General features: G+C 45.1%; 6 protein-coding genes across 6 annotated transcripts; 2 read left to right on the forward strand and 4 right to left on the reverse strand.

Annotated features, from left to right (window-relative positions):
- Positions 1 to 269: 269 nt before the first annotated feature.
- Positions 270 to 668, reverse strand: K452DRAFT_204014 (uncharacterized protein; the record flags this gene model as incomplete). Its single annotated transcript, XM_033536077.1, has 1 exon — positions 270 to 668. A coding segment is annotated over one exon (399 nt), but the record flags the coding sequence as incomplete, so codon positions are not given.
- A 2,770-nt stretch (positions 669 to 3,438) lies between these two features.
- On the reverse strand, positions 3,439 to 4,472 carry K452DRAFT_98503 (uncharacterized protein). The gene is made up of 3 exons (XM_033547401.1): positions 4,051 to 4,472; positions 3,848 to 4,006; positions 3,439 to 3,776 (listed from the first exon to the last, which is right to left on the reverse strand). The coding sequence occupies exons 1-3, from the start codon at positions 4,405 to 4,407 to the stop codon at positions 3,639 to 3,641; spliced, it is 654 nt and encodes a 217-aa protein (XP_033393512.1). The 5' UTR covers positions 4,408 to 4,472; the 3' UTR covers positions 3,439 to 3,638.
- A 1,495-nt stretch (positions 4,473 to 5,967) lies between these two features.
- On the reverse strand, positions 5,968 to 7,991 carry K452DRAFT_339954 (uncharacterized protein; the record flags this gene model as incomplete). The annotated part of the gene is made up of 3 exons (XM_033545331.1): positions 5,968 to 7,063; positions 7,122 to 7,226; positions 7,279 to 7,991. The coding sequence occupies 3 exons, from the start codon at positions 7,989 to 7,991 to the stop codon at positions 6,235 to 6,237; spliced, it is 1,647 nt and encodes a 548-aa protein (XP_033393513.1). The 3' UTR covers positions 5,968 to 6,234.
- A 1,541-nt stretch (positions 7,992 to 9,532) lies between these two features.
- Positions 9,533 to 11,537, forward strand: K452DRAFT_235408 (uncharacterized protein; the record flags this gene model as incomplete). The annotated part of the gene is made up of 3 exons (XM_033537431.1): positions 9,533 to 9,914; positions 9,970 to 10,655; positions 10,794 to 11,537. 3 exons carry the CDS (start codon positions 9,533 to 9,535, stop codon positions 11,535 to 11,537), a joined length of 1,812 nt encoding a protein of 603 aa, XP_033393514.1.
- A 1,722-nt stretch (positions 11,538 to 13,259) lies between these two features.
- Positions 13,260 to 14,460, reverse strand: K452DRAFT_312171 (uncharacterized protein; the record flags this gene model as incomplete). Its single annotated transcript, XM_033543528.1, has 4 exons — positions 13,260 to 13,675; positions 13,725 to 14,214; positions 14,259 to 14,343; positions 14,387 to 14,460. The coding sequence occupies 4 exons, from the start codon at positions 14,458 to 14,460 to the stop codon at positions 13,260 to 13,262; spliced, it is 1,065 nt and encodes a 354-aa protein (XP_033393515.1).
- Positions 14,461 to 14,729: 269 nt separating this feature from the next.
- On the forward strand, positions 14,730 to 16,744 carry K452DRAFT_312172 (uncharacterized protein; the record flags this gene model as incomplete). Its single annotated transcript, XM_033543529.1, has 8 exons — positions 14,730 to 14,782; positions 14,834 to 14,904; positions 14,956 to 14,969; positions 15,036 to 15,419; positions 15,464 to 15,508; positions 15,555 to 15,790; positions 16,264 to 16,391; positions 16,488 to 16,744. The coding sequence occupies 8 exons, from the start codon at positions 14,730 to 14,732 to the stop codon at positions 16,742 to 16,744; spliced, it is 1,188 nt and encodes a 395-aa protein (XP_033393516.1).
- Between the last annotated feature and the right edge of the window lie 114 nt (positions 16,745 to 16,858).

Here is a 16,858-nt window from a genome sequence, read left to right on the forward strand (position 1 = left end):
AAAAAAAAAAACCGATAAAGCCAAGTAAGGAGACGTATATGCCATGCTATATAAACCTGACGTCCGCTGACTCGTCTGTCGGCTATGTTCTCTACAAGCCTCACAGCCTTGCGCACTTCACACCCCAGGGCTTCCTCGCCGCTCCTACGCAAAATTGGCACCTGCACCTATCCGTCGCTGGCTCGCCAAAACATCTTCCTTTCTCTATTAGCAATCTCTCGGTTTATCTTCAGAGAGGCCTTACTTTAAAATACCCGTATTTCATCGATAATGCATTCTGCTGGTATATGATGGAGGAAGACGTATTCGAATTTTGAGTTATGGAATGCCCTCTCCGGAATCCATACATCGTGCTTTATTGCTAATATTTGAACATTTCGGTACTCCAGGGGACACTGGCTCCTTCGCGTGTGGATTTTCGAAACGGTAACATTCCCGTTCCTTCGGAGGACTCGGCGATCAGCTTCCTCAAAAGCAGTTTCCTCATCGCAATAAACAGAGATAAATGGTGTAGGGCATCGATTTCCCCAGTCAAGGTGCTTCGCCAGAGCGTCATGCACCATATGGTTCCTCGTAAAGTCTATTTCGGACGAGGTATCTCGGGCAAAGAAGCCGTAACCTGGAGAATAGTACGTGCCAGAATACTCGTCTTGAACTCTCCAATATATTGTCGGTGCCATCTTCCTCGCGGCGGATGATTGTATAGAAGATGAACAAGATCTTCGTCTGAGTATATTAATATATCCGCACCCCTAGCCAGTAGGACCGAAGGCGCTGATTCGGTATGCTATGCCTCGGTAGAATAAATCGGTAAAGGTAGACGTGGCGCCGCTTAATTGGTTAGATGTACGAAGATACTAAGTGTAACGAGAGCCTCTTCAGCGCAATTTTTGAAACTGTTTAGCTAATGAGATAACTGAAGGGGGTTATCTTAAGGACAAGGGTGAGAGAATTGAGAGACAAATCACGTGAGGTAGTATCGTAGGTTCGTCACTAAGAATTAATGGGTAAACATTATTCCTTTAAGTTGACCACGAATGCGCCATCTACTGCTAGAGAGTATAGACTATATATGTATTCAATTTGGATCAAAGGGGAGGTTGGGTAAATCTTGGGATCTTAATCTATTGTGGGCCCGGCATGTGATTCATGCGCCGCTTTCCCTGCTGCCGACTTCCGGCTTTCTTACCTTCCATCTTCGCACTTATTGGATGAGATAAGAGTGTTGCTCTCGTCCTAGGTTGCTGATCTTGAGGTACCCTGCTAACTTTAGTCACATTGTTGTGATCTGCCCTTGTGGTCCTCAGCCCCTGCAGGCTTCCTAGAGTGCTGGGTGACTAAGGTTGGTCTTTGTCCCTGTGGATTGAGTTTTCGTGCGGGCCTGGGTTGCACGTGCTCGCTTTGCTGTGTAATAGCTAGTGCCTTGCGGGTTCTGAGCCCGTGTGGGCCTTTTATCCATAAGATCTTCTTAACTCTACGGGTTGCTTTCCCTTACGGTCTATAACATTAGGCTTGTACGTATAATAGTCACTATATAACCTTATTTTAATAGTCCACATTATCTTCTATACTTAGTCTGTAGCTGCTAGACCTGTGGCTACCCTCGGCCTAACTTCTAAAAAAAGTAGAGTAGCCTACGTAGAGAGGCTAAATCGCTAGTTCTCAGTCATCTATTTTTATAGTCGTAGTAATATAGAATATGTTTTATAGAATTAGGTTTTCTATTCCCTACTGGTACTTCTTAAGTCTCCGCAGTTTCTTCTCATTTATCTTACGTATAAATCTTTGGTCCTCCAATTACTCATCGTTTAGGTCTCCCTTCCTCGAATCATGTTCCTCGAGGCAATAGTTAGGTATAGTCTATACTTGTATACCAATTCTCTCATCCAAATATACTAGCCAGTTTTTTGCATAGTACTCTTTAATGACCAGTTCCTCCAGCCCTCGGATATCTCCGAAAACACGTACAAAGTCCAGGTTATCACCCAAACCCTTTTCTCCTATTCCCTTAGGGTCCACAACCCACCCAAGCTTAATACGGCATATGCCACTTGCTTCCTCAGCTAAGACATGGAGAAGCTGTAGCCATGGAAAAAACTCTGCCATCCATTGGGACCCAGATATGTAGTGCCTTTATCAACTTAAAGTTGACAGAACTAATTTGTATAACGAATCGAAACATCTGTTCCGGTTCACTAATAGCAAATATATTCTGTGAGTAGAGTATCGAGTTTGCCTCGTGATATACCTGCTTGCAAGTCTGCAGTATGCCTCGTTCTATTGTTCCGTGTTTTGGGCTTGAATTGTATTGAGTAAAACTAACTTTTGACCTTTGTTGCCAACTGCCCACGAAGGGGTTTGGGTCTTGTCGTATCAGCCTACGAGAAGATGCTCATAGGTGAGGACTCGGATTTCGACGGACAAGGTCAAGAGGGAGATTTCGTTGTTCCAATCGGCTTCGTTGGTAGCAGGAGGCCGAGAGGCATCTGGACGGCTCCGCCCGCGCGAATTTGCTGTTGTTGCGATCGAGGACCGGCCATCGTAAGAATCGAGATTAAAGAAGGCGTTGAAAATGTATTTTCGTAATCTATTTCGTAAAAGACATCCCGTTTTGCGATGGCAACATGGCTGCTCAAGGTCTACGAGTCGACCGCTATTTTTTAATGAAAGGTAGAGAGCGGGAAGACGGTAATACGGTGATGTTACGGCGCAGCACAGACGAAAAAGATTCCAAAATTTTCTTGGTTAGAGTATTTATTGCATTCTGGTGGGGAGGCGAGGTATATTGAGGGGCGAGATAAGGGAGCTCGCCCCAGAACGCAAAACCAAGTCGACAACAACACGAAGCAGAGCCGGCGCGCAATCATCCTGCCTAAACGAGTTAGTCTGGCGGCCCGGCCCCCGCCGTATAACCTGAGTTATTGCCAGCCTTTGCGCGGATGACGGAGCGCTCACATGATGCGTTAAGCCTGGTATACTATGCTGGCTCGCTCAGACGATATATGCAGCGGCTGGGTACTTAGGCAGCACGCGATGCGATAGGCTGCGGTCGCGGGAAGTGGGGTGAAGGAAGGACAGCGGCACAGTGCGACCCAGAGCAGCAATCCAGCTGTGACTGTTTGCCCTGCCTGCGTCGTAACGTACGTACCTGCGCCGCAGCCCGACGGACAGACCGGTGAGGACATAGAGGCAATTCCGCCTTGCCGTCTGCCTACAAATGCCGCTTCGCACACCTCCATAATGATGCATGCATTCACCCCACGCAGCGTGTAGTAAGCGCGCGTGCTACGCCGTTTCGTCTCTTGTTGCTCGTTTTGTTGTGCAGCGCTCGACAGCGGGGATAGGTGACGCGGCGTAGCGCTAGGCAGATCACGGCGCTGCGCTCGCCTGATGATCTGCCTACCTACCTGCTATCGCTACCAACTGCGCATACCCCACCGCAGAAGCAGGCTGTGGAGTAGTAGTCATGGGGCCAATCGCACAAAGCGGGGAAGAAATTATGATAAGGTTGTGCCGCACGTCTGCTTCGTTACAACCTTCGTAAACGTAATTCATAGGGAACTTTTTTTTTTTTTTTCAAAAGAAAAAATATCTTAGATGGAAGAATGTGTTGGGAAATTATATGTTTGTTCCAATGCCTAAGCGAATAGTGGAAAGTGTACGAAGCCTTTAAACTGTTTCCAGTCGAAGAGAATGGTTTCCTTCACGGTATCATTCCTTAATAGCCCGCATTCATCCTTATGTCCTCTCTCTCTCCAACCTGCTTGTTGGCATGTCTGTTTCCATATTCATGAGCAAATGCATATTGATGTTGGAGGATGATGTTTGGCTTTCAATGGCTTTTTACCTTGTTGCAGTACCAAGTGATGCCGCATCGTGAGCATTTCAGGAGGTCGTTTGATTCCTTTTGGCAGGTATGACAAGCTGGGCTGTTCTTGCTTGCTTCGGATCTAGTCTGCAACGTGTCGCTCAAGGCTAACAAGCGATGTAGTGGGAAAGGGATCACCTTGAAAGTCAGCGGCGGATTACTTTACATGCGATAACACTTACTCTAACAGCACTCATCGTCTCTTGTCGAATTCCTACCGATAGGTCAAGGAACCCGTGTTGATGGGCATAGAGTATTGCAAGAGTATGACCTTTCCGAAAAGATCCGTAATCGAGTAATGGATCTTGCGCATCGGGATAAAAAGCCACAGGAACTTCCAAACCTGACCTGTCGCGAACCAGTAGGCGTAACCTTAGAAAGTAAGTCACGTCAACAATCTCGCCTAACAGGCACCAATGGTGTTTTGGAATCCACCTAAATCCATCGCTCGAGGTGTAGAAGTCAAGTGAGATGTCATTTTCATCGGGACAACTTGAAAAGTCTGGGAAAAAAAGATCATTTCGAAGGTCGGCAAACATTTTACCTTTGCATCCGAGTGTAAGTTGGGGAACCAAGCGATTTATAGACTTTGGTACCTAAGAAGCCAAAACTTCTGCTTCTCTCTAGCGAAAAGTTGTATAACCTCATGTGATCGTTAGAGAGCTTGGCATATGCAATAGTACTTTTTGTTGCATGTCGTGGTTACACTACCGAGCTATGTTAAACATCATTGGTTAGTCTAGTCACGCATGATGCACTAGTTAATGAAGCATCCTAACAGGGTTATAATGCACATTAACAGTTCATACTCGCATTAGTATGAACGAGAGGCAAGTCAGTCCTGATATCCGGAAATCGTATTAAACTATTTAAGGGCGCGAGAAAAGAGTGGACGCCGCTTATCCTTGATTAACTCTATCTTGTCTAGAATATATACCAATCCTCCTGAGAAGGCCGCGTATTTGGCGAAATAGAAGGGTAGTCTTGTATAGAGTAGCAGGGGTCTGTTGCGATGGTGCGATAAAAAGCAAGTAAATCACGTGACTTAGGTAGTGATGGTTAACAGGTATATATGCTACTGTCTAGATGGAAACGTTTGCTCTTTGATAGCATTGTTTCCTTGCGTTGGATAATCAAGCGGTGTAGGGGTGTGAGGGTATTGTATAACAGCTAACTGTAAGGCTGAAAACGTGCGTTATCGAAGTAGTCGTTGCTGATACGAATTTATAGTCCGTTCCCGCCGCTGAAGCCCGCTATGCGGAATGTAAACTACCTACTAGAATTTGCTTAGTGTTCTTATTAATTAAGCAAAGGCGGCTAACTTCCGTTGCTTTCTATCTAATATCGCGCTAGGTGGCGTAGATCGGCAGTTTGCTAACCGATGTCCTTGCATAGTATCCCGACTCTATAGGGAAAACACCGTTTTAAACTTTACTTCTAAAGCCCTTTCTAAGCTCGGCACCTTTTGACATGAGATAAGTTTAGTTGTACTTATATAGAAAGAACTAATCCATGGTAAAGAACTGAATCAGTCTGGATTACGAAGAGTGATATCTAAAATATATCTATAGTTTCCTAGGTAGGCCGGTGCTCTTGTTTATAATATGTCAGCCAGGATCACTCCGATAACTCTCGTTTTTTCAGCCTTATTACAGTCAGTTGTTACACTACAGCCTTACCCCTTACACCACACGTTTATCCACTGCAAGGGAATAAGGATCTTAAAGAGAAAACGTGTTCTTTTAGATAGCAGCATATATACCTCCATAGGTAGTAGTAATTTAGGGGGACAAGCGGCGTCCAATTCCTCGCGCCCAGCTTCACATCTTTAAATTCTTCTTACTACCTAGCTACTATCTTCACGCTACTTAAGCTTATTAAAATCTCGTGAAGGCCGTTGCACCTAGGCGTTTAAGTAAACCCGTCATCCTATTATGTATTTAGGCTAAAAGGTAGTAGGAATACATTTCTAAAAGCATTTAAGGTAGTAAAGTCTCTTATCTTAGTTGGTGAAAAGGATTCTAGAAATACGATATTAACCTTGCAGCTCGTACTACTTAACTAGCCTTAGTCGGATGGTAAGATAATTGCCTGTACCCAGCCTCGCCATGATACTAAAATATACCGGAATCTAAAGTAATGTCTAGGAAAAGCAGGTTTTATGGCGAGTATCAGTTTAAAAAAAGCCATTAATCTTCGTCCATTCGAAAAACAACTTTGGTCAAACCTACGAAAAGAGAGAGTGGGAAAAAAAAAAAAAAAAAAAAAAAAAAAAAGACGTCAAGCATAATATGCTTAAAAATGTACTCTACTACTCAATGCTTTCAGTCTACCCGAAAACCGTGCCCAAAAAGCCTCGTCCTTGTTCACCCTCCTGATTTTCCGTCTGACGAGCTCTTTCGCGCTAAAAAACTATCAGTTCTTTTAGGCGCCATGATCTCGCGACCATTTCTGGAGGGCTCCCGAGACTTAGGTTGACGGGCAAGAGCGGATAGTAGCTTGCGGATAGGAGGTGTCGAAGCGGCTCTTTGTAATTCTTGCATAGCTTTCTCAGTTTCGACCTTCGTAATCACGGTCCCTCGAGTCAAGGGGTAAGGCTCGTCATCTTCCACGATGTAAATACGTGGAAAAACCATGAGGACAGCCTCATCTTCTTTTTTCCCAAGTACCAAAACCTGGTTGCCTTCTGGGCGACTAGACCCGGTAGATTTAGGTTGGATCGTCTTCCACATCGTCTTCCACTCAAAATCGTCAAACTGGACGAGCTCGAAGCTTGGTTCAAGGTGTTCCTTAAGCCGTTGGATAGTCCACCATGCATCTCGACCAGCGTAGACCAGTTTTCCAAGTTCTTCTTGAAACCTATCCATCTCATCCCGTGGGAGCAGGTTGCCGACATAAGATTTCATGCCCTGGAGTACCTGGGATACTCTTACATCAGCAGTAGACTTTTGCTCCTCGGGAAACATGCTCAATAGAAGCGCACGTGTGAATGATTCTTTCTTGCTGTTCAGCTTGGCTTGATGGTAAAATACTCCGCGTATTCCGTTGTCTTTCTCCAGGATATACGCTGGTTGGAAGATATGCTTGTCGATAAGCCTGGCCAGGATAGCAAGAATAATAGTAACGCGCATTGTTTTTCCGGCTGAAGAGTTCGACGCTGGAATAGGAACTTGGTGCTTGAAATCGGCTGATATCCTGAGTAAGGTTTAAGCATCCGACGCCTTAACCTGGTGTCAACCAAAGCTAATCCCACCAGCCTAACTGACGTACATGTAGGATGTCTATTGAGAGATCCTTGCCAAAGTAGGTCTCGACCAACTGGCTTGCGGATGACCATAAGACTTCTATCCGGTCCACACTACTGTCTAATTAGCACTCTAGGCCCGTTACTTATAACAAAGATCACTCACGGCTTGTCCCATTCTTCTTCCGTTAAAGGTACTCCTAGCTTTTTCAGCTCATCCAAGCTCTCGCACTTCGCGCGAAGCTCTTGTTCCAAACTCGAGGTCCTGTTTTGAAGACTTTGGAGTGACTGCTTTGTCATAGACATTTCCGTTTGCGCCTGCTTCACAGCAATGGCTGCCTGTGCATTTTCCGCCACTGTCTTCTTCACCTCACCCTCTAAGCTCTGTATCCTTTTATTCGCCTTGGTTAAGTTTTCCTTCTCGGCCATCCACATACTCTTTATTTGTCGGCCTTTTTCCTTCAGCTCGCTTTCGCTTGCTGTAAGCCGCGTAATGCTCTGCTCTTGACTCTTGTTTACCTTCTCCATAGCCTCGAGCTTAGAGGTGAGTGCGAGTTTCTCATCTTTGAACCGGTCGTATTCTTTTTCGTAGAGCCTGACTTGGTATCGACTCATTTTTTCACTTTCCTCCTCCATCCCTTGAATCTTCCCACGGAGGTTGTCGATCTCGCTGTCTTTCACATGAGCGGCTTCTTTGAGGCGAGGTACCTCGTCGATTATCTCCGCCACACTACGGTATCCTGTGTTCGATGCCAGTGTCCCGACTGCGGTCGTAAACCTTCGGGCGAGTTCGATAGAATCAGAAAGAGAATAAAAACTTTCCTTACACATAGAGCTATTTGGAGCCCCTTTTGGTATAGGCACCGCCTTGGGCAACATTTTCAGACAAGTATCAGGAAAGTGAAAAGATTTTTTTTAAGGATTGCTGTAGAGTGGAATTGAAAAACTATCAATTTCAATGCTTTTTATATCCCATTCAAGATAGATTTAGTTCCACATTCTCCCCAAGCGAGTTTTGATAAAGTTCTACAAAGAATACAGGCCGAGAAAGACGTGTTGATATTTTATTCGACGAAGCGCAACGCATGGAGCATATGGCGACATGGCCTGCATAGCAGTTGTAGAACATATTATGCACTGAACTGGACGTACAACGCGTATGCGCGTCGAGGTAAAGACTTCAAAGCTTCTGCACCTGTCCTCGTCGATGCCCAACAAATGAATAAAGAGATCTACCGGTTAGATACATCAAACAAGGTTTTAGTCGCTGGTTGGTGAAGTCCTGCAGTCATAAAAAATAGTGATTAAGTCTCTCTAAGATTATAATTCATTTGAAAAATTTATTTTTTAGTTCTATCGATAATAACTTAAAAATATAAACTCTTCATAGCCAGCCAAAACGTATATATATATGTTAAAAATGTGTTAGATGAAGATACGCTTGTAAGGTTATATAACTATGTCTTACATCTATTCTAACTACAGACAAGCGGGCAGTTAAGTTACTCTTTATAAGTCTTGTACCTCATCTACCGCGCACGAAAGGCGAAAGGTAGAAAATCAGTAACTCGCACACCTAAGACGTCAAATCACTAACGCCTAAGGGAATTGCCAAATATCATCGTCTAGATAGCGCACATTCTTAGTCTTGCAGTTTAAGGTTATAGAAGAAACTAGCTCCTGATATTACTCTCTTCTATTATTTATAAGAAGTAATACTGTCCGAGAACGCACGTGTCGTTCTAGATAGTAGTTATTAATAAACTAAAAAGTTAAACAGTGTCCCCTTTTCGTCACGCTGGCTCAACAGAAACGTATTGTTACGTGGGTACCAGTAAAAGGTAGCCACGCCTTATCGTCGTAAGCTCATCCCCATCAATTATGTAAAAATTCCTTTAGTAACCCGGACCACGGCCCGTAGCTCTTGCATACGTGCCAAAGTCAATGGCAATGGTTACCTTGATGTTATAGTACCTTACATGTATTGGTTGTGTACGACACTATATGTGCATGTCTATAATGCTAGCAGCATAGCACTACATCAGTTGTAATACATCCATAATCCTAGATATGACGAGGCACAGTTTCTTAAGCGCATGGTCTGGTGATTCTAAGGCGAAGCTCCTACCTTGCAGAAGCCAGGGGTAGCTAAGTGCAAGGGTGCGAATGATACTAATCAGTCGTGTTCATTCCTTAGCGCCCGTATGCGGTGCTACCATAATGCGTATGTCGCCACGATGTAGTTAACATGCATATCTCAATCAGTTACGTCATAAACCTCGCACCACCCCATCTGCGGCTGGAACGCACCGTTGCATGCAACGCATAAAAATATCTAAGCACGCCTTGGACCTTTCTCGGCTTACCTACTTGCTCTCGTTCATTCTGCCTTTTAGACATGCAGAATTTTGCTGCGGAAAATGAATTCACTTCCGATAACGGGAAATGTCTTGAAACGATTCGTCCAGGCTGCCGTTCTTCTTCATTCAATCGACCCTGTTCGAGGAGAGCCTATAGCATATAGCCTCGACCAAGATTCACATGAGCTTGCAGTCTCGCGGGAGAGTCTGCTAAAGCGCAAATTCCTCGATTCGGTCGCTCTTATTTGCGCTACAAAAAAGGACGCGGGCAGTGTCTCTGCAGCGTGTATAGAGGAGGGCCACCCAGATGGGACTGTACTGAGGATCGCCAGCAATGCGGGTGTACGCAATGATGTTTTATCGCAAATCCAGGAATTGGTTGGTCTACTAAATGACCTTTCGAGGACAGGCGAGTTTACAACATACCATAACCCTATTGACGGTACCCAATTTATAAACTAATTACCTAACCACAGGCTTTAACCCTTCAACTGTAGAGAAGGACATCTTACTTTGTATTATTAGACTGGACATGTCTAAGATCCGAGTATACTTGAAAACCATTGCGGATGCCAATATCGCCACTAAGTACACTATCTCGACTGTGGAGGCGAGCTTGGAAAATTCTTCAGAACCTAGCTCTGGGCAACATACTCTCCAACATTTTCTGGATTGGTTCGAACATGTTTATAAAATTGATGACGCGCCCTCGAATTCTAAGCCAGAGAGCTTATTGCAGCATTTGGCCTGGGCTCAAGAGGCGCGGAAATATTCTTCTGATTTCTTAAAGCAGATGTTTCCCATGCCAGGGCATTGGTTGCCTCGATGGATTTGCTGTATCCTGAAATTGGGTCGCTACAGTATTGCCGCCAAAGCGATGACGCACCTTGCTACGGAGTTTCCTTCCCTATTTAATCCCATGACGGTGGAACCTGTTGTAGTACCTGAGACAACGGCCTTCACCCCGCCTACTGGAGACTCTTTGCAATGTGTCCTACGGAGGATCGCCGGGCATCACGCGGATGAGTATATTTCCCGACTCGGCAGAATTTGGAATACAACGGATGCAGAACACTACTTCCTACGAGCCTGCTCTCGAAAGCTTACCGTCCATGCTGAGATACAACTTCTAAACTTCTACGATCACAACAAGCAACTCAAGCCCTTATTTCATTTTATCGGCGTGAGCAAGAAGTCGTGCTACCTATGTAACTTGTTTCTTACAATCCATCCGGGCGCCTTTATGGTGTCATCTTGCCATCAGAAGCTATACCCGTCATGGTCTCCTCCAATAGCAAGCGAAGTCTCCGTCTATAAGCAGTATAAAGGTCTTATCAACAATTTACGCAAGATCATGGAGGCTGCAGCGAACCAGGATCTCGAGGGCCGACTAGGCTCTCGACGACGAACCATCCCCGCGGATTCGACTGCCGGAGTTTCATTGACTGGCCTAATCATTGTCACCCCAACACGGCCGACCACTTCCAATTTGGACTTAGCGAGGAGGGAACAGTCAGTGCCTACTTCCGTGGCTTCGGAAGTAGACATATCCAGCCTTGACAATTCTTTGCATCGTGGGGAACCCGATGACAGGCTTGTACTCGCTACTTCAGGAAATCCACCCGATGGCCGAAGTCAACAGACTTTTCCTTCTGTCACTTCACTGCAATTTGTCTCAATAGCCATCCACTTCATGAGGGCTGATGATCCTACCAGGCAAGATATAATTTGCGTAAGGGATCTCATCAGCCCATTGACTAATGTTCCCTCATGGGGCAAGTTGATCAGCATTCTCGCAACGGAACACAAGCACGGGCTGAGCTTCAAAGAAGACCAGGACTATCTGATGGTTGATGGGCGGATACGAGTAGCTGATGAAAGGCAGTTTCTCGCTTGCCTTCAATATCAGTATAATTTGAATATCTTGAGCTTTAGAGCTTATGTTCACAGATTTCCGGGACCTAAAGCGGTACAGCCTATAAGTCGTAGCGTGTCAATCTGTACCGCCGGCGAGCAAGAGAAGCTATCTAAGAAGCGGAGGATAGATGAAAGGGATGTTATGTGAAGATTGGTGTATCTTTTTAGCGAGGCCTTAGGCAATTATAGTGTTTTTACAGGTAGGCTCTACAACTGTATGTTTGCGGAAGTTTTTATTAAACCAGCGCAAGGAAGAACGCTGATTATCCTTATTTGGTACTATCTATTGCCATAAATATGCTACTATATGGAGGGACACGTATACCCTTGTTAGGATCGTACCTGACAGTCGATTGCAATGTAACAGTGTAAGGGTGTAGGAGGAGTAGGCAGTTGTGACGAAGAAAGCAATCGGACCCGTGGTATCTAGATGCCAGCGGTTAACAGCGACTCGGCTACGCGATTTAGCCATGTCTATTTAATTCAAAAGACTTTACAAATTCTTCCACATAATATGAAGCATGGCCTTTTTAAGCTCTATGAAACGCTTTATACGCCTTTGTTGAACTATGTAAGTCACTTAATGTTAGATTATCAAGCCATCTTTCTTTGCACATTACTTTCTATATTTACTTTGCTTTTTCGATGTTTCAACAGCATACCACTCCACTGCTACCTTTTTTTATGCGAGCACCTGACTGGATCGCAATGTTTATACATAAAAGGCTCGCTACGAGTCACTCTCTGAAGAATCAAGCCCGCGTTCTCGTCTTCGCACGCACGGTTTAAACATGTGAACAAATCTCTTGTGATTCTGTTAATTGAAGTTTTATAGCAACACAGAATCCCTAGTGAAGCAAGAGAAAAGCCAGTGTATTAGCCGAAACCTTTGTTCTAACGAAGCAGGGTTGTATCAGCCGAAGAAAAATCATTGCTCTATTCATGCGAGGAGATCTTTTAGCAGGAGATGTGTTTCCTCCGAGAGCAGGATAAACAAGACTTCAAAAAGGCAAGTAAGAAACTCTAGAAATTGCTGAGTATGGATGTATGGGCCGGGACGAACGGCAAGCCCAAGTTTATTTGAGACTGTTAAGCACTATACACCACTGGGTCCCCCCTAGCCGGAAATAACTCCGCAACAATCGCAAACATAGGAGCATGTATATCTGGTTTGGGATATTGAAACACGGCATTGGATCGCAAATTTTTTTTCTGTAACCTCTGGCTTCTCACACAGTCCCACTGGCAAAAACGTGCGTGCATGCGAAGCTGCATGCCGATAAGGGGGATTTGGTTTAATGCATAGAATGAATCGAACATCCCTGTCTGTCAATCCTGCATTTAATCTCTTCCCGTGCTAATATCCGTGCGCACCTCCACGCCGCGAGCTACGTGCCGTAGACCCTCTTGTGTGCCACTACTGCTACATCTCCGCTTTGCCTTGTTGTCTGTTGATTTTACAGTTTGTAGTATGACACCTCGCCTTTATCACCCCTCTGAATCGTATTTCTATTACCACTTAGGCTTCTTGAGCTATAAGGTCGCTCGAAAGATAGCTTTCAAGAAACCTTGCCGCCTCATCGTTACTTCTGCAGGCTGCAGCTTCAAGACAAGGTATAAATCTACACACGACACTAGAGCAAAGGTTGATGGCGAACTGTGCCATAAGGAAAATTGGATTAACCAGATATTACGCACTCTAATGAACATATTTGCAGGGATAAAGAGGGTGTAAGAGCATAGGTAGGATGTTTATACTACATTTGCTAGTACTATCAGAACGACAAATGACCCGTAACCCAGATGTCTTTCTAGACATGAAAAACAACCATCAGCCCTTCTGCCTTGTCCACTGAATGATTTTCCCCTGCTACCCACAGAATACCACCGCCTTCACTAAGACCACAGATTTGTGGCAAACACTGTCACGGCTGTCCTCTGTTTTTTTCATCAATGCTGGCTGTATGCAATGGGTGACTAGCCCCTCCGATTGCTTCGGTGTTGACGGGTCTAGCTCCATCCACACTTCATCAAAATTCCAACCGCAGGCGTTTTCGATGTGGTAACGGACAGGCTGATGTGACAAAGCATCTTGCAGCTCAAAGGCTTGTTTGGCAATACGGAAGAGGGTTTTTTCTTGAGTCTCCGATCTACTAGTTGGCGCTAGACCAGAAAATAAGCACTCAATTTCAGCACGGAGGTGTTGAAACCAAACCAACTCGGTGATATCATCCGGTTTGTCGATCGCTCTGATGGTCATTAACCTCCAAAGATGGGAATTCCAACCTAAGTCATATATTAGCCTTTATAACAGGACGTTTGACCGAAAACTGACCGCAGTTTTGGAGGCATGCCTCCATTTGTAGAAGTTGACCAGATAGTTCCCTGGGAATGCCTGGAGAGAACAGACCGAAAACTCTATCGCATAGAATCTGGCAAAGTTTGTCTTGGATGAGGTACTTCATGGCGAGCGCTGGCAATGGCGGCTGTTCCATAGGTGATGGCACTAAGGGAAAAACAGCAGCATTCTCCCGAACTTCCTTAAAGTTGCTCCAGCACACTGACCGGATCTTTATAAAGAGTTTGGTAAATTGCGATGTACAGCTATAATCGTCAATTGGAGTATAGCGGGGAAACAGTTGTTCCACTTGAGCTACCAATGCAGAAACCCTCGATTCTGCGTGCTCCTTAGCAGTTAAGAGATCCGCTTTCTCTTTACTGTGAAGCTTTGCTTGTTGTCGAGCGCGTTCATTTGCAGCCATAGCCTTAGTTTGTAGAGCGTTGTTTCGCTCCCTATTGGCATTGATTATGTGATGTAATTGACGCTATAACCAATCAGTAAGAGTTGAAGACCCTGCGTTTTACGTACATCGTGGCCTAATGGTAACAGGCACAAAGATTGGTCATGTGGCCTCTCTCCATTTACAGGTATGGGTTTTGATTCAGAAGGTACACTGGGGATGACTTGAGAGCTTGAAGGCGCTGTCGCTCTCAGACCATTGTCTTTTGATCCCGAGGTTGGCCGAGAGGGCCATCTCCCTTGCCATGGAGAGGCTCCGTAAATCGTCCATTGAAGGGGCTAAAAAACATCATTTTCTTTGATCTTACTGAGAATCGAGCAGTCTAGGCATGGCTTTATAGATGACGGATAAACTTTATCAGGAAAGCCGTACGAAACTCCATTCTTGAACCTATTGAAAAATCGTATCTTTGGAATGCTCTATACTGGATTCCTTGCCTCTGCACTAAATGTTAAGCATTCCTCCAGCCCCTCGCCCCCTGGCTGGCGTAGTATTTATACAGTCTCTACAACGATACTTCCCAGTCCAAGAAAAACAGAATGGCGCAAAAAATCCTGATAATAGCGATTAACTTCGGGACGACTTTCAGCGGGTAAGCACTTCGAGATTAGCCATGTTTGAAATGGTAATAAACTGGTTTTAGGATAGCATGGGCATCTCCGACCAATGCAGACGAGCCCGAGATCATCACCGCATGGCCTGGAGGTGGTAACCGTATGCATGTTCCTATGTCCGGATTCTATTTCCATTACTAAAAGAGTATAGGCACATCCGACAAGGTTCCTACAACGATCACATATAACTGTGCTGGAGACGGCCGACAATAAATTATCTGGGGCTATCAGATCCCGCAGCACAAAGCAAAGTTGTCTAAGTTCAAACTATTGCTAGACGAAAGTCAAGATGACAGACGTCAATGCGCTCAAGAAGCGAAGGCGCTTATGGACAACCTCGAAAAATCCGCGGTTGATGTCTCGGCTGACTTCTTACGAGCCATTTTTAGAGTGGCCAAACAACAGTTAGAACGTAGATACAGCCTGGAGTTCGTAGAGTCTTCGACACTGCAAGCTATATTGACAGTACCGGCAGTCTGGTCTGATAAGGCCAAAGATGCAACACTAAAAGCAGCGAACAGGGCAGGTCTGGGGAAGTACGAGTTGACAATGTTGTCCGAACCCGAAGCAGCAGCGCTCTACACCCTCAGAAGTATTCGCCCAAATGATATGATGGTAGGTGTACTGCACTATCACTGGTCAGTACTAATCGTTACTAGGTGGATGATGCGTTCGTAGTTTGCGATGCCGGCGGTGGAACAGTCGTAAGTTGAGAGACAGGGTATGCTGACTGGCACTAAAATTCTGTAGGATTTGATAACCTACCGGATTAAAGCTGTAGACCCCCTTGAGCTTGCCGAAGTGGTTCCGGGTTCTGGGGGTCTATGCGGCGGCGTCATGCTTGACGCAGAGTTCGAAAACCTTGTCAAGAGGCTGCTCGGTACTAAGTGGGATCAAATCACTGCCAAAGAAAGAGGTGTTATTATGAATGCCTGGATTGATGGGATAAAGTGCAGCTTTGGGGGTGTTGACGATGATCTCGATGAGTATCTGTCAACCATCACCACTATAACTATATTATCTCGCTTAGCACGAACCCTGTCATCACTTTGCTTTTTCAACATCATGCCATTCTCTCCTATTAGTGGAACGATAGTCACCTTTCTACCTAGGGAAGTCGTGTATTTAAGCAGACAGTTTCACTCAATTTAATGCGACAGCAGTGTCCAGCTTTCTCGCTCTGTTCAACAGATACTCTTTCACAATTAAACCGCATTCTCTCTTCACTCGCACGGTTTCACCCTACAATCCAACAGAAACCAATCACAATTGGGAGACCGTAACCGCCCATTGCGGCACTCTATAGGATAGCGAAAGTGCTACCAGCCACTACGGGTAAGATGGCTGACTGTATAGCTACGGCGGTAGTACCTGCATTTCTCAGTTAATTATAAGACCTTTAAAATCGTTGCCTATTTGTTTTTTGTAAAACCCAGCCGACATAGCTCACCAGCAACAGGACCGACAGCAGTGAAGCCGATAGCTGTCAGCACGTAAGGGTCAATAATAGGGACGAGGACGACTGGAAGTATACTCAGGAGGATAAACGCCGTTTGGCAGGGATGACCCCGAATCCAGTTTTTGCAGGTCTTTATCTAGATATACACCGCGGCTATGCTACGCCTTGGACCCAAATATTATGACCAATTTTAAATGGACGCCTTTATACTTTGCTGCTTGCAGCAGCCGCTCTTAAACACTGGGATCTAATATATCGAGAGTGGGAGAGCAGTGCAGATGTTGTTCGAAGCTGGGGTGATCCTAGAAGTCCACAACCATGTTGGCGAGACGCTAGTATTGGCGGCTGTTCGGTCGAGCCTCTCGAAAGTCCTTTCGAGCCTGCTGGAGATACCGATGACAGTGATAGTGATTCGGACGAGGACTTTGGAAGGTCTGGAGATGTCTTTATCGATTTCTCGAAGTTTTATAGGACCGTGTAAAATATAGTTTTATTTTATTTTATTTTATTTTTTTTTTTTTTTCAATAATCGCATCAATGGCTAAATTTTGAAACGAAATCAAAGAAAGTGATCAAAGACGGTGCTGTAGAAAAA

The sequence above is a fragment of the Aplosporella prunicola genome (genome assembly GCF_010093885.1).
Source record: "Aplosporella prunicola CBS 121167 unplaced genomic scaffold K452scaffold_27, whole genome shotgun sequence".
In the NCBI taxonomy this organism is placed as follows: domain Eukaryota; kingdom Fungi; phylum Ascomycota; class Dothideomycetes; order Botryosphaeriales; family Aplosporellaceae; genus Aplosporella; species Aplosporella prunicola.